Source organism: Microcebus murinus, chromosome 16 (genome assembly GCF_040939455.1).
Source record: "Microcebus murinus isolate Inina chromosome 16, M.murinus_Inina_mat1.0, whole genome shotgun sequence".
In the NCBI taxonomy this organism is placed as follows: Eukaryota; Metazoa; Chordata; class Mammalia; order Primates; family Cheirogaleidae; genus Microcebus; species Microcebus murinus.
This window is the reverse complement of record NC_134119.1, coordinates 25,317,164-25,331,662: the sequence shown is the minus strand read 5'-3', so window position 1 is coordinate 25,331,662 and position 14,499 is coordinate 25,317,164. Positions and strand designations below refer to the sequence as shown.

General features: G+C 44.6%; 1 protein-coding gene across 9 annotated transcripts in view; it reads right to left on the bottom strand.

The window, feature by feature from the left end:
- SLC23A2 (solute carrier family 23 member 2) overlaps nt 1–14,499 on the bottom strand; it is a 135,639-nt gene that overhangs the window by 17,699 nt on the left and 103,441 nt on the right. For all 9 annotated transcript variants that reach the window (XM_076010951.1, XM_076010948.1, XM_012754972.3 and 6 more), the window contains 6 exons: nt 12,835–12,923; nt 11,753–11,823; nt 10,660–10,841; nt 4,440–4,560; nt 3,815–3,971; nt 557–704 (listed from right to left, as the gene is read on the bottom strand). In XM_076010951.1, the coding sequence (XP_075867066.1) occupies nt 557–704; nt 3,815–3,971; nt 4,440–4,560; nt 10,660–10,841; nt 11,753–11,823; nt 12,835–12,923 (768 nt within the window). The remainder of the gene's footprint in view (nt 1–556; nt 705–3,814; nt 3,972–4,439; nt 4,561–10,659; nt 10,842–11,752; nt 11,824–12,834; nt 12,924–14,499) is intronic.

Sequence of the window (14,499 nt, the reverse complement as noted above, 5' to 3'; positions counted from 1 at the left end):
ATAAAAGAAATGAAAAGAAAAAAAGAAATAATCCTATAAACAGTTAAGAGCCTGTTTTACTCCAAAGAATCTAAAATTTTAGTTTGCAGGGGAAAAAAAGAACAGTTGGAAAAACAAGACAAGAAAAACAAAGATAAGATATAAATCAAGAAAAAGACAAGATATAAGAAATAAATCAAGAAGAACAAGACAAGAAAGTGACAGGTAGGGTGTGTGTGTGTGTGTTTGTGTGTGTGTGTGTGTGTCCTTCTCAAATGACACAAAACCAAGCAAAGAACAAGGGTGATGCTTGGCATTTGTTTCAGGGCATTTAAGGCTTAAAGTGCTTTGGGGAGAGTATTTTATCTGATCGTCAGAGTGACGGAAGGCAGGAATTCTGTTTTGCGTCAGGAAGAGGAAAATGAAAGTGAACGAGGGGCAGTGATGTGTTTGACAACAAAAATCCAAGTAGTAGTCCTGTTGCTTGGCTGCCTTCATGCTAAAGCGCTAGGCTTTGTCTTTGGGGTCACTGAAGCCCAAGAGCAAAGTAACAAGGCGCTGGCCCCAGGGAACCTACCTGTTTATGGCGTGGATGGGAGGCGGAGGGGCACAGGACAGCCTCGCACAGGCGTAGTAGTCCCCAATAGACTCGATGATGCTGGCCACCACGGCGCTGAGCATGCCGATGACGCCGGCCGCGGACACAGTGGGCAGTCCCCACTGGACTGAGGGAGGAAAACCACCGTGAGTGCTCCCAGAGGGGAGGCAAAAGTTGTAAGGCCAGTTACCGGATATCGACCTGAAAGCTGGAGGACCCTGCGAGATCCACTCAGATTTTGAAGCTCATGGAAATTGTTCACTTTTAAATCTTAATCATGAATGTACCAGATGCCTGGGACATCACTGGGGCAGGGGAGGTGGCCATATGAGGACGGTCTGCTCTGCATCTTTACTTAGAAGAAGAAACCTCTTGGCTAGAAGAGGTGGCTGCTTCTCTTCCTGATTCAAAGTCTCGCTCGGTATCTACTAAATAACAATTTAACATGGCCTGCAGTGTTGGATAGCAATTCCTATGAGACGAATTCACAGCCTTGCTGCACAGAGCATGGTACAAAATAAGTGACCTTGCCCAGGGGATGGCATCACATGCAAAAGCAATGAAAAATCGCCAGCTAAATTGAAATTGCAGTTTGGACAGCCCTTCTCCACTATAATGCCAGGGCCTAATTTTCAAAGTAAATCAGAAACAATTTATAGGAAATTAAATAGTTTCATTTAAAAAAGCAAAAAGACATCCCACTGTGATTTCATTTTGAGTATCTGGATTTACTTAACTCTTCATTAAACTTTTTTTTCTTTAAAAGTACATCTATTTGGACTTGAGAGCCATAGATCTTTCTTGATAAAAATAGCAAGGGTCTCTTTCAGCATTCGAATGAATAGTCTCCTTTGATAAAGGAGCCAGCCCTGCTTCCCTTGAACCATCAGGTATGATACACCAACCAGGTATAAAGCACAGTGGAAAAAGAAAGATAGACAAAATGTGGTCTCTTGCGCAGGAGCCCACACTGTAGCTCGGGGAACAGTCCCAGGGAGTGGATGGGGCAACTTCAAATGAATACAGCCGAGCTGGGTCACCAGGAGGAGAAGTGAGGGAGTCGGGAAAGGGGCAGGACTACAGGAGGAGGTGGGGATGGCGGTGGCCACTGAAGGATGGGGCGCATCTGAGAGGGGAGATGAAAGGACAGGGCAGGCCAGTGGAAGCAGAGCACTCACACGGGGTGGGAGGCAAGTTTAGGAAGGACTTGATATGCCACCTGAGCCACCAGAGGGGACTGGCCTTTGTGTCCTAGGAAAAGGGGAAGGGAAAGATGACACGTGAAGTCAGATGTGCAGAACAGGCCTGGAGAGTGTTTGAGGGTAGAGCTATTTCACCCTGTGGGAGGAGGCAGAGGACACAGGGGTCAGAGGTACTTGGTCACAGGTCCACAGGCAGGGCACAGCATGTTCTATGCTCATGGGCAACAGTGTCAGCATCTCACCTCTGGGTTGGTTTGGGGTGGATTTCCCTCACCCAGAGGTCTTCTTTACCAAGAAACACTTTGCTTTCTCTAAATAATCTTCTCTTACTGGTACCTTGATACTGATGTAATAGCATTGTGCTTTCATTTCAGTGTCTTGATTTTGAGGGGGGATTCTTATTCTGATCCTTTTTTGTTTAGATATATTTATTTTTAAAACCTTGTTGGCTTTTGGTCTTCTCTCTTAAATATGTTATTGCATTTCTCCTTTTACCTAGAATCTTTCATTTATTTTGTAACTTTACAGCAAGGTTTCTCAATGTTAGCACTGTTGGCATTTTGGAAGAGAAATCTGTACATTACTGATAACAGGTAATCCTTAACACACTAAAGATCGAGAACCACTGCTGTAGATATTTGAAAGCCTGTCTTTGGATGGAGCCAAATCACTGGAGAGTACACAGGACTACGTCTCTGGGGGTGCCCTGTTATCTAGTGAAGCTCTAGCAATATACCAGTTCTCAGCAATCGAGGGTTGCTGCTAACAGCAGCCCTGCACACCCTCACACTGCCCATACGACCCAAGCACTCTGTCCACAAAGTCAAACCTGCTTTTGTATGGGCCCCATGAGGTCCCTGGGGGAAATCTCTCTGTTCTCAGGACATGAACAGCTGCTTCTCCTGGCCAGCCCAGCGGTGTTCCTACTGGAGCTCACTAGGGAGTGCCTGCACAGGCAGAGAGGACCGTTCCGCATGTGCCATGGGGCCTTCCTCTTACCGCTGCCCTCCGCCTCCTCCCGACGGCCTCGCCAATGCCTTTTAATTTATCCAGGATTATAGGTATGTTTATGAACTATGCACATTATTTTTTGGAAAAAGGATAGGTATATATAAATATACACTTACACCATATGATCTGATGAGAATGCTATTTCAGAAAGATGAAACTTTTTGAAGTTTTCGTAATATATTGAGAACAAAAGGAACAACCACCGACGTCTTCGTCATTCGACACGCTCATGGCAGTCATCTTACACCCAACCTTAATATTGTTGTCTTTTTTTGCTTTTCCTCCTTGCCATTATACAATATGAAAATAAGATGGCTAAACAAGGGAATAGATTGGCTAAGCTCAGGTTCCGATCCTAATAAAAACCCAAATGCTGGGAATAGAGTCTCCCCAATAGAACCACCAAGCACGTCACAGCCACTGGGTGCACACGGGTTGCTCCTGGGGCCAGGGTCTAGAAAGTGCACTCACGAATCCAGGTGATACCTCTGCTAGGGATATTCTCTTCTTCTTCCTCCAAGAGTTACTCAACACTCAAATTACAACTTAAGACCGGGCTTCCGGCCATTTGTGACTATCAATTTACCTCTACAGCTGGACCAAATGAAAAGGATTACTGCCACCCATTAAAAGATTACATAAATTCCATCATGGTTGAGCAGTTCGCTTGCTAATCTTCAGGCCCTCCCAATCAAGCCTTTTCACTATGGCAGCTCTGGGACCAACAGGTCTGTACTTGCCTTTGTAAGCAGCTGCCCTCAAATCCCAGCCACCAGAGCTCAGATATGGAAAGAGACCCCTTACCCGGGATTTTCTCCTAGTGGACCCCAAAAACCCAACTGGTTAATCCAAGAAGGGAACTGGTCTCTCCGTGTGTTGATGACTGCCCTCTGGGAACAGGACTTTCCCTTTTTTGCTGTCTAATCCTCTAATGACCAGAATGGTGAGAATTGCAGGAGACGTTCTGGGACAAAGAAGGCTTTTCTGCCTGGCTCCTGATCTCTCTGGCCCCCGGAATACTTACATGGGTAAGGAACCTTGAACCATGGGGCCACCAGAAGCACGCCCTGCCTGGCATCCGTGCGAGCGTAGAAGCCGTACTTTGCGCTGTCAGGAGGGAAGACATCCGTCACTGTGAAGATGAAGCAGAGCAGCCAGGACACCAGGATGGCCAGGATTATCTGAAGTGGTCAAGGGGAAAGCTGTCAGCTAGCAGAGCTCCTGGTTGTTGGCAAAACACACACCCTCCCACGGTCTCAATAGCACACCCCAGAATCCACCGTGGTCAGTACGTAGCAGACCTACTCCTTGAACGGCATGGAACTGAAGGAGCAGTTTCACTCAGGTGACTTGACTTTGGCCCTTCCCAAGTCTGGCTAGTAAGGTAAGAATGGACATCGTGTCTGCAGAGGCCACATGGAGACAAATCTCACTCAGCCCCAAGGACAATGTTGTCCTTTGGCTCCCACTTCAGAATCAGAACTTTCTGAACATCCTGTGATGGCTTGGGTGATCGTTATACCCCAATGTCACCAACAGACACAGCCCCTCCCCCAGGGAGACCTGCTTAAAGCCCTCCTCTCACATAAACATCTCACATATGAACCAAAGGCAATGTCGTGGGTTGGTGGGGGGAGTCGACTACTCACAGGGAACATTTTGAAAAGCTGTAACTTGTACGCAGTCCACCCTTTCTTGGATTTATAAATTGGGAGAGGAAACTTAACATTTCTGGCATACTGAGAAAACAATAATACTAGGAAAATTGTCCTGAGGAAAGAAAGAAAATAAACCAGGTTAAAGGCTGTTATGTTTGTGCTGTAAGATAACACCCAGTGCCTCAATGACTACATGTGCTCAATTCATCTACCTAGAAAGCCGCTACTCCTCTTAACCACTATTTGGTAAATCATATCTTTTGGAAATACCATTTTGGGGAAGATAATATGATTAATTTACCTAGCATTTCTTGATACCAAAATTGTGATATGAATGCCTTTGACTAACTTTTCCTAAATAGAATGGGAAAATCCAAAGAATACACACATTGATGGGAAAGGCTCACACTATGGAAGGAGGAAAGTGCCCCATTAAACAGGATGCACAGTAGGGGAAGGGGAGAAGAGGAGGGGTAAAAACCCAGCTAACATAACAGGTACAGTGGACACTACTCCAGGGATGGGCACACTCACAGCCCTGACTAAAGCATCATAAAAGTATCCATGTAACAAAAACATTTGTACCCCACTAATGTCTGAAATTAAAAAAATAGTAATGCACAGTAAAATTACAACTATGAATTAACTATAAAGCAAACCAAGAAACTACTGCACACACACGCACAAATGGGAGAGAAAGACATGAGCCAAACTGTACGTGGGGATTAGCTTTGGGAGGTTGTATAACCTGTGACTGGTTTTTCCACTTTTCTGTATTTTCTGATTTACTTACAACGAGCACAAATTACTTTTAACAGAGCAAAATAAGTTCAGTATTTTATTATAAAAAACTGTATGCAGAGTTCAGTATTGATAATACTCCTGAGGAGTTCCCGTGCCAGACGTCACACCAAGGTCTTCCTGTGTGTCACCTCAGTGTCATAGGCTGGCTTCTAATAGCCCCTTTTCACAGAGAGACAAAGCCAATGCTCCAAGGTCACACCGGGGGGTGGGACCAGGGGGCTAACTCTACAGCCCGAGCTCTTAGCTACTGCCCTCTGGTCACGGGGCAGGAATGCCCAGGCTGGCCGCAGAAGTCCCTCGCCGCTGAGCCTCAATCCTGACCAAGCTGTACTGAGCACCAGAGGAGGCAGCAGCCACAGGCGGTGACCTCCCTGCAGCGGGACCCTGACATGTCCTCATCCGTCTGGTGCCCCATGTGGCTGGCGGGTGTGGGACCATTTCCCCTCCCCTGGGGGTTTTACTCGTCACTGAAACAATAAAGGCCCACGTGTTGGATCCTCTTGCGGACTCGCTCTTTCACTTACAACCTGAGGTGGAGTTGGCAGGAAGAGTGGGTTCTCAGTTAAAGCTAAGCGTAATTGCGCCTGGGCACGGTTCCAGCTGCTGAGATGGGATCATTAGCTCCATCGACAGCCAGTCAAGTGCGGCTTCATTGTCACATTCCTAATGAGGCGTGGACTGCAGCCTGGCGGGAAAACAGGCATGTGCTGCTCTGCAGGTCTCCCCGCCTGCTCAGGCACCTCGGTGAGCTGGCGATCACAGAGCCTGGGGGGTGTCTCTGCCAATAACAGTTCGAGGTTGAAAACACACATGGTGCCCAAGTTATTTCACTTCCTCTGAGATGGTGAAGTTTACCAAAAACAATATGATGATGTGGGATACTAAAACTGGCCTATTTTAAACTTAGGCCTACAGAGAATTTTCATGTTGGAAAAACTACATGATACTTAATTTCTTTCAAAGTGAATATCACACAATCCTAAGAAGCCTCAAGTCTGCTGTTATTGTTTCAGGCAACACCGACCTGCACAAGGATGCTGACTTTCCAAAGCATGTTTAAGAGGGGAGGGGACACATAGAGACTTCGAAGAGGGCACAGATCTCAGGGCGAAATCTAGCAACTCAAACTGGGGAAGCAGACTAGGCAGATGAACACTGCGTGTTCTAGTTTATTATTATCATCACATATACCTGGGGGCAGGCACCCCCAAGACAGGCAGCGGTGGGGGCATGTCTTCATTCTCAAACCTTGACCGAGCAGAGAAGGGATGATGCTTTTAGTCTCAGCTCCTCATGGTAGAGCCCCATCTAGTATGCTGGGCACTTTCCACCTCGTGTTTACATCTTGCTACTTTGCTGACTTTTACTTTAAAATATTATACAAATATATGGATACCAAATTACAGAAAAAATTTAAAAGGTGAATAAGCAAAAAGAGGCAAAACCCTGAAGACAACTCATAATCTCCCTTTTGGATGATAAAACCATGCAACATTCTGGTCTATTCTCAATGGCTTTCATTTCCTGGATATTTGCTGCCTGCCAGGAACTGAGGTCAGAAGACGACAGACTGTCATCTTCCTTGTCCTTAGGACATGAACAGGTCATTTTCTAACTCAAACTGGGCTCATACTTAACATGCTGCTTCCTAATGCTTTTAGCACCACTAATGCCAAGAACACTTTTCCATTTCACAGGAGATCTGCATCAGCACCTCATGACTACTCAGCATCCCATTTTATGGACGTACCACATCCTGTTTAACAATTCCCATACTGTATGTCGCTGAAAGCAACAAACTTTAATTAAAAAGCTGTATCATCACTTATTTTAATATTTATTCTTTATGCATGAGGCTATGTATTTTAGCATTGTTTGCAACAGCAAAAATTTTAAGCACCATGGATGAGCATCAATTGGGAAACAGTTGAAAAAATTATACACTATTCATACTATTAAAAATTGTGCAGCTTTACAAAGAATGAGATCAATCTAAACAACTGAAGGTGAACCCAGCATATCACTAGAGTGAAAAACTAATTATAAAATGATAGCAAAGCTGTTTATGGGCATGTTTGTATTTGCATAAAAAATAAAAATATGGAAGGATAAACACTTAATTTTTACTAGTTAACAATCATGAAATTTTTCTGAAAGATAGTGTGAGTGGGAGGAAATTATTGTTTTATTTTAGATTTCTCTATTTAATTACTGTTAAATGTCAAATATCAGCCAGGTGCAGTGGCCCATGCCAGTAATCCTAGCACTCTGGGAGGCTGAGGCAGAAGGATGGCTTGAGCACAGGAGTTTGAGGCTGCTGTGAGCTAGGCTGATGCCATGGCACTCTAGCCCAGGCCATAGCGTGAGACTGTCTCAAAAAAAAAAAAAAAGCTCTAGAGTATTTAAAACAGTGCAGAATTTTCTCTTCCTTTAAGATTAGTACACTCACTTCAGTTCAGGGCTTCCATTAGGAATCAAAGTCCTTTGCTAACATTGCCAGCCATTCCTGTGGTCATGGGTTTATTCAGCTTCCTAAACGTTCCCTCCCTTAGTCACGATCTACTTACTGAGCACCTGCTCTGCATGGGGAGGGGGTAGCGAGTCGCCTGGTGACTGGCCCAGAGGGAGGACCTACCCTCACAGAGCCCACAGCCCCAGGACAAAGAGCTCTTGGAAAGTGAAAAAAGAAAAACAACAACAAAGGAGCAGAAATGAAAAGCTTGACTGAAGGAGAATTCCCACAACTTGAGAAAAAAGATGAAGAGGTGGAAAACAGGCAAGGAAAGAAGAGGAGTCCAGGAGGTCTAACATCCTTGAAATTCCAAAAAGACACAAGCAAGCATGGAGTAGAAGAAGACGTCTGTGAAATAACTCAAGATCACTTCCCGCTTCTGCATGCCCGGTTTCCAGAGGGAAAAGGCCCCGAGTGCCCAGCCCAAGAAGCATAAAGAGACCCAATCGGGGCAGTGGGTGTCAGACATCGAGACAAACAGGAGATCCAAATGCTTGTAGAATTCTAGCTGGTGTCTAATTGGAGTTTCAAAAGGCAAGGACAGAGAAGGACCCTTGGGAGTCCTAATGTACTAATGGCTGAGCAATTTGCAGGACAGAGAATAGATAGGCAGAGGGCAAGAGAGTGGCTGGGGACCAGTGAGAACTGGTGGCAGAGGGGAAGGCTTGCCTGGGGGGCGGCAGTGAGGGCCCAGGGAGAATAGACTCGGAATTTGCTCTGGAGGTGGGGGTGAGGGAAAGGGAAGAATATCAAGACAACTCCAAGGTTTTGGCTTCAGCAACTGGGAGCACAAACTAGGAGCACAGTCGTGTTGCTTACTGGCAGGCGCAAGGCAGGAGAAGGAAGTGGTTTGGGGGCAGGGAGGGAATCAGAAGCCTGGTCCTTTTTTCATGTCACGCTTGAGATGTGTGATCACAAGTGCAGAGGGAAAGTTGGGGGCTGGACCTGTAAGTCTGGAGTTCTCAGGTCTGAGCTACAGGTTTGCGTGGCCCAGGTGAGACCGCCTAGGCTGGGGGTACCACACGTGAAGAGGAGGAAGTCAGAGTCACAATCTGAGAAGGCTTTTCTGGAAATCCATCATTTTATTACTATTTTCTTTTTCTCAGTTTGAGGGCAGAAAGCATAGATTTAACTCCTGCCTAGTTGGCTCTTTACCCCTCTAGACAGCCAGCACAGGTATTCTCTTATCTTCATTAGCCTCCCCAGAAAGTTTGTTTACATTGTTTTCTCTTCCCAAAGGACCAGCATTTAGATTACTTTGTTTCACATTTTCTGAAACATTATTAACTCTTCCCCCACCCCCTTCCATTAGGTTCATTTCCTGTCCTATTTCCCTAGCTACTGAAATTCTTCATGTGCTTTATCTGCCTTAAAGGTTATGAATTTTCCTGAGAACTCTCTAAGCATGATTAGTGCTGTTACCATAATCATTTGCTAAATTATCAGTAATTATGAAGCGTCAACTTCCTCTCTGAGAGTTATTTATAACAATTTTTTCTTTAAGCTTCTAAGCAGTTTGGGTTTTTTGTTCAAGCTTTTGCTGTTGCTTTCTAATTTTACCGTATTGTAACTACAATTGTGCCTTTTGGGCATTAATTACATATCACTGAGTGAACATTCTTAGGTGCCATCTTCACACCCGTGCTAGTGCTGAAATGAAGAAATCAAGAACAATCTTGGACAAGTGTGATGATTGGGTTTTCACACTCATGTGCGAGGTATTTCCCTTAAATCTTGTTGTTTTACATAAAAAAAAACTTGGGTATTTTGGATATTTTTGCACATCTTGATTTAATTTGTAATGATATATGGATTGTGCTTCTGCTATGATCTACTTTATTTGTGCGTCATGCCCTAATACACAGAAGCAGGACTGAATGTAACGAGTTAAGTCCCAGTCAGACCTTGTGGATTTTGGAACCCATCTTACTAGCTGTGTGATGCTGAGCAAATGACACTGCATGTTTGTGTATCAGCCCTTTGGCTGTTACGTAGGGATGACACTAGCATCTGTCTTATTCTATTCTAAGTGTTATTATGTAAAACACCAAGCACTGTAAAAGATCAATAATTAAAAAATTATAGAATATTACAGAAAGCAAAACAAGAGAATTGGAAATCCCCTTATGTTATTACTTTGTTTCATGAAATTTTCTTGGTTGGTAAAATTCCAGAGTCCTGGAACCATTTACCTATGAGATAATCAGTTCTTACATATGCTCTACAGACACACGCAAAGAGAATATGGACTCAATTTGTGGTATACAGAACTCTCTGGTTCTCATCATCAATCTTATATTATCCAAGTCCTGTATATCTTCTTCACTCATAAAATGTAACTTTACTTAAAGGGCAGGGGATACCTATAATGGACTTAATGTTCTGTGCAAAGGATTGGCTCTGACTAGCAGGATCCTGGAAGAAATCAGACCCCCAATCCCCACAGGAGTGCACAGCTCTGCTTGGCCTGGGTGGCAGTCACACTCTCAATGCCAACAGACCCTCCTGCAGCGTCTCTGTCTCCTGCCAGTCTGGAAGTATTTTGGAGTCTCATCTAAAGATGTGGTTTCTCAGTATTTCAACTCTTATATACAAGACTTGGCATGATCTCAGAAGTCAAGAGTTAATGGCACTACCATCTTACCCCATTACCAAAGTTTAAAACCTTGCAACTTACCCGCTATACATCACTGCCAAGTCTGTCTTTGGAATACCTTGAGTGTGTGTCACTTACCAACTTCTGGGGCTAAAAAAATACTTCAGCTATTCCTTCACATGAAGCAAATAAAGTTTAAACTGCCACTCAAAAAAAAATTTTTTTTTCTTCCAAAGTGTGAATGTTACAAATGTTCCAAAAGGCTGTCCCACAGTGGTAGGACACATTTTTACACTTACAGCATGGCGATGCCCCAGTGCTTGCCAGCCCTCTCTCCTGCTGCCTGGAAACCAGACAGGCCAATGAGGGCCACTGTGGGCGTGATGGTCAGGGGCCCGATGTATTTCAGCAGAGCCCCAGGCAGGCCTAGGAGGCCGATGACCACTTCTATCAGTGAGGACATGATGATGGCCCCCTGGATCTGGAAACAAGAGACAGCACAGACGTGAGAGTGTTTATGTGCTGGACACTCTGAATGTCACCTGCAACCACAACCGATAATTCTGCAAGGCAACAAGGTACTATGTTATCTAACAGGCATGACACAGCTGGCAAATGCCCTGGGACCCGACAAGAAACTTCAGTGGTGTTAATCAGGGCCTAGCAAACACAGAGTCTGACAGCACTGATGTAGACATATTACAGAAATGGGCACTGAACTCAAAGCCCACTTGCCTCATCCACTGATAAATGATACAGCGAATCCCCATTTAAGAAACACAACACTTCAGCACAAAGACTCTTGGCTTTAAAGACTGAGCCCCTGTAGGACATTTACAAAATAGTCATTGACAAAAATTCTCAAGGGATGTTTCTAGGGTACAGAATGGCCATATCTGTGCTCATTCTGAACTAAAGGTGAATTATCTCATAGATCTTGGAAAACATGACAAACGGTCACTGTTCTTCATGTCAGGGGGCTGCCACACAGTATTTTTTTAAGTGCACTTTGGCAGACAAATATCTTCAGTTCTTTCAACAAATACAGGCAAACACTGAGGCCAAAGTGAACAACTCTGCTGTTCGTCCACAAACCTCTGTAGCTACTTCTAGTCAGTGAGCTGCCAGCCTCAGCTGGCTGCACTGGAAGGGGTGTGTGGACAGGCCTGTGGGTCTGTGACAGGGGGGAGACAATTCCTTCTAGTTGCACAAAGCACTTCCACCTGCTTTATTTTACAATGACGCTTAACTGAATATAGCTTAACGACAGAAATAAATGTATCTGTAATTGAAAAGGCAGGGTTTAGTAAGATCAGCTGTGGTTTCCTGGGCACAAGCAACATTGAAGCTGAGAAGAAACACAAGCCACAGGCAGACAACACTTGGCTTTACCTCTCGGATCCGGGGGTACCAGATGTGTTCTGTGTGCAACAGTTCGGCCGTTCCATTGGCAACTGAAACATCTTGAAAACAAAAACAGAAACAAAATTTTTCTTGGAGTGACACTGATGCGTCACAGGATATATTCATTTTACCCTTTAAAAAGAATTTCCTCCCTAATTTTAATTATATATGTGTCAATACCCATCCCTAAAATTCAACCTACAGCATTATACAGCTTTGTCCTACTGAAAGGTGGATTCCCCAATGCTAATGTAAGCAAATGTATTCATCGACTGAGAGCTCCCCCAACTTGTCAAAAGCTGACTGACGTGGTGATACACCTGACTAGTACCAGCCTCACACAAAAAGCCAACCTTTGCAAGCAGCTAACTGAAATGCCCAACAGCAAGGTTGCTGGACTGAGGGTTTAAAAACTGAGATAAAACAGAGGGCCCTTTCCAGTTCCAAAATCAAATCAATGGTCACAAAGTAACCCCTAGGAGCAAGGAAGGAAATGAAGGCTGGAAAACTTTGCTCCTAGAACCTCAAAATGTAACCCTATTTTGAGAGTACAGAAGGTCTGACTCTGATTTTCTCAAATTCCCTGTCTTTATCTGACCTTATCGGGTTCCTTAAGGATCTTTGCAATTGCTAAGGAAGGGGAAGGAAAGTCATTTGCAGGAAACCACAGTAGCCAGATCCTTAAAAAGCAAAGATGTTTCAGAGAAGGGATGCTGACGCAGCAAAGAGAGTGATTACTGGTGGGTCATAAAATCCACTGAAAGAGAGAGGCAGAAAAATAGCACAAATATTTTTCTATTCCATCCCCATATTTATCAATTTCATTAGCATAGAGAAATGAGGTCATTTCTGGTCCTTTCTTGCTCTAGGGTTAGGGATGAACAAGTGGATAGAGAGAGAGACAGACAGACATGATCTGCAGATTGGAGCGTTCTAAGCTGTTTGTGGGTTTGTGTGCTTTGTGCCTAATTCGAGAAAGGATTTAACGCTGAGGGCAGCATGTCCAGGCCTCCCTTTTATCACCTGCATTAAAGGACCCCAATGACATATGTGGAAATAACTGCAATTACCTGTGGTGTTACATTTCCATTTATCTAAAGACAGGATGGCTCGAGCAGGGGCCAAAAATGCAAAAGCACTGGCCTGAAACAGGGGTAACCTAAAAGAAACGAGACCAAAACCATGATCACGGCATCGGGAACTACCGAAGTAGTTCACTATTTGACAGCTTAACAGTCTTTTCCATAGACATACAGCACATGAGTTAACGCAGGCACACCTGAAAGAAAGAGCCCCGGCCTGAAAAGGTCTCCTACGCCAGGTGGCACGGGCCACTGGCTTCTCCATCCTCCCCTCCTCTGCTCTCCCCCCAGCCTGGGGGAGCCCTGTGGTCAGTGCCATCACCCCAACACCAGCCCCTGCCATCACCACTTTTCCTCTGCGAGGTCAGGGGGCTTCCGGCATCTGGGCTTCCCTTTTTCTTGCTGAGCTTATAAACTCCTTTTTAAACCTCGGTGTATTTCTGCTATTTTACCATCTTCATCCTCCTCCTCTTCCATTTCAAATTCTTATCAGTTATCACAGAAAAAAAAAAATCTATCTCCCTCTGTTGTTTGATTTTATGAGTCCAAAACCACCCTAATCATGGAGGATAAGTATTAAAACCATGTTAGTGATCTAGAGCTATCAAAATTGTAAGTTATAAAGTGACAGCAGATATAATAAATATCTTGCTTAGTCATAAAAATACTTATAAATGCTCCAACACATCTTTAAACAGCCCAGAAAGCTTGCAGAATCTCCATTAAATTTCCTGTCCACATCTTCCCACTAGCTGCAGAGGTCCTCAAATGCCATCACTCGATTCTATTTCAGATACTTGATGCTAGCTTTATGAACGCTTTAGCTACTCAAAATGATTCTGATGCTTTTTTACCGGATATGTACAGCATTTCAGCTAAGTTGTATTAAAGTGGCTTAATGGGTTAGCATGAGAATCTAATCATTATTCTTAACATTATTTCGAAGGTAAAACATAAAACTGGCTCCTTTGGTCTGGAGGGCTGGGAACTCTCAGATATCTAAATCCTTAAATGCCCGAGGCAGCACTGGGCAGTGGCCTGGCCAGTGAGACATGCACCCAGCATCCTCCCTCTGAGCTGGCTGATAGCAAGTCCTGCCCACAGTGAAACAGGAACTGGACTGAGAAAGGTAAGTAGCTCCGGCTGAAGGACAAGCAGTCCCACTGCAAGGCCAGAGCCCAGCACGCACCATCCTGAGCCAGAAGAGGTTAAGGCGCCCTTGTTACAGATGTCTCCTGGCCATTTTAATCAGGCAGTGAAATCAACCGAGAGTGAGCGGGATGCTGGCTGTGAGGCAGAGGCAAGCCACACCATACACACCGGATGCACGGCTGACAGCCACTCCCATGGGCACACCCTCCACCAACCAGTTATAATTACCTGCCGGAGGGGCCCGGAGCATAATGCTGTCAGGATCACCTAGAGTGGCAACGTACATCAAAGGTAAAACATGCTTTGACTTATAAAACTCCTTAAGCACAAATGTTCAGAAATATACTTAAAGGGTAAAGGGAGGTCAGCATTTAATTAGGAATGGGCACTGTCTCAAAAGGCATCTGGTCTACTATGGTTGCAGGTTCCAGCCATACATGCTAGGGCAACGTACTAGGAATGGCAAAATGCATTCAGAGATTTTTGTCCTTAGAACACGGC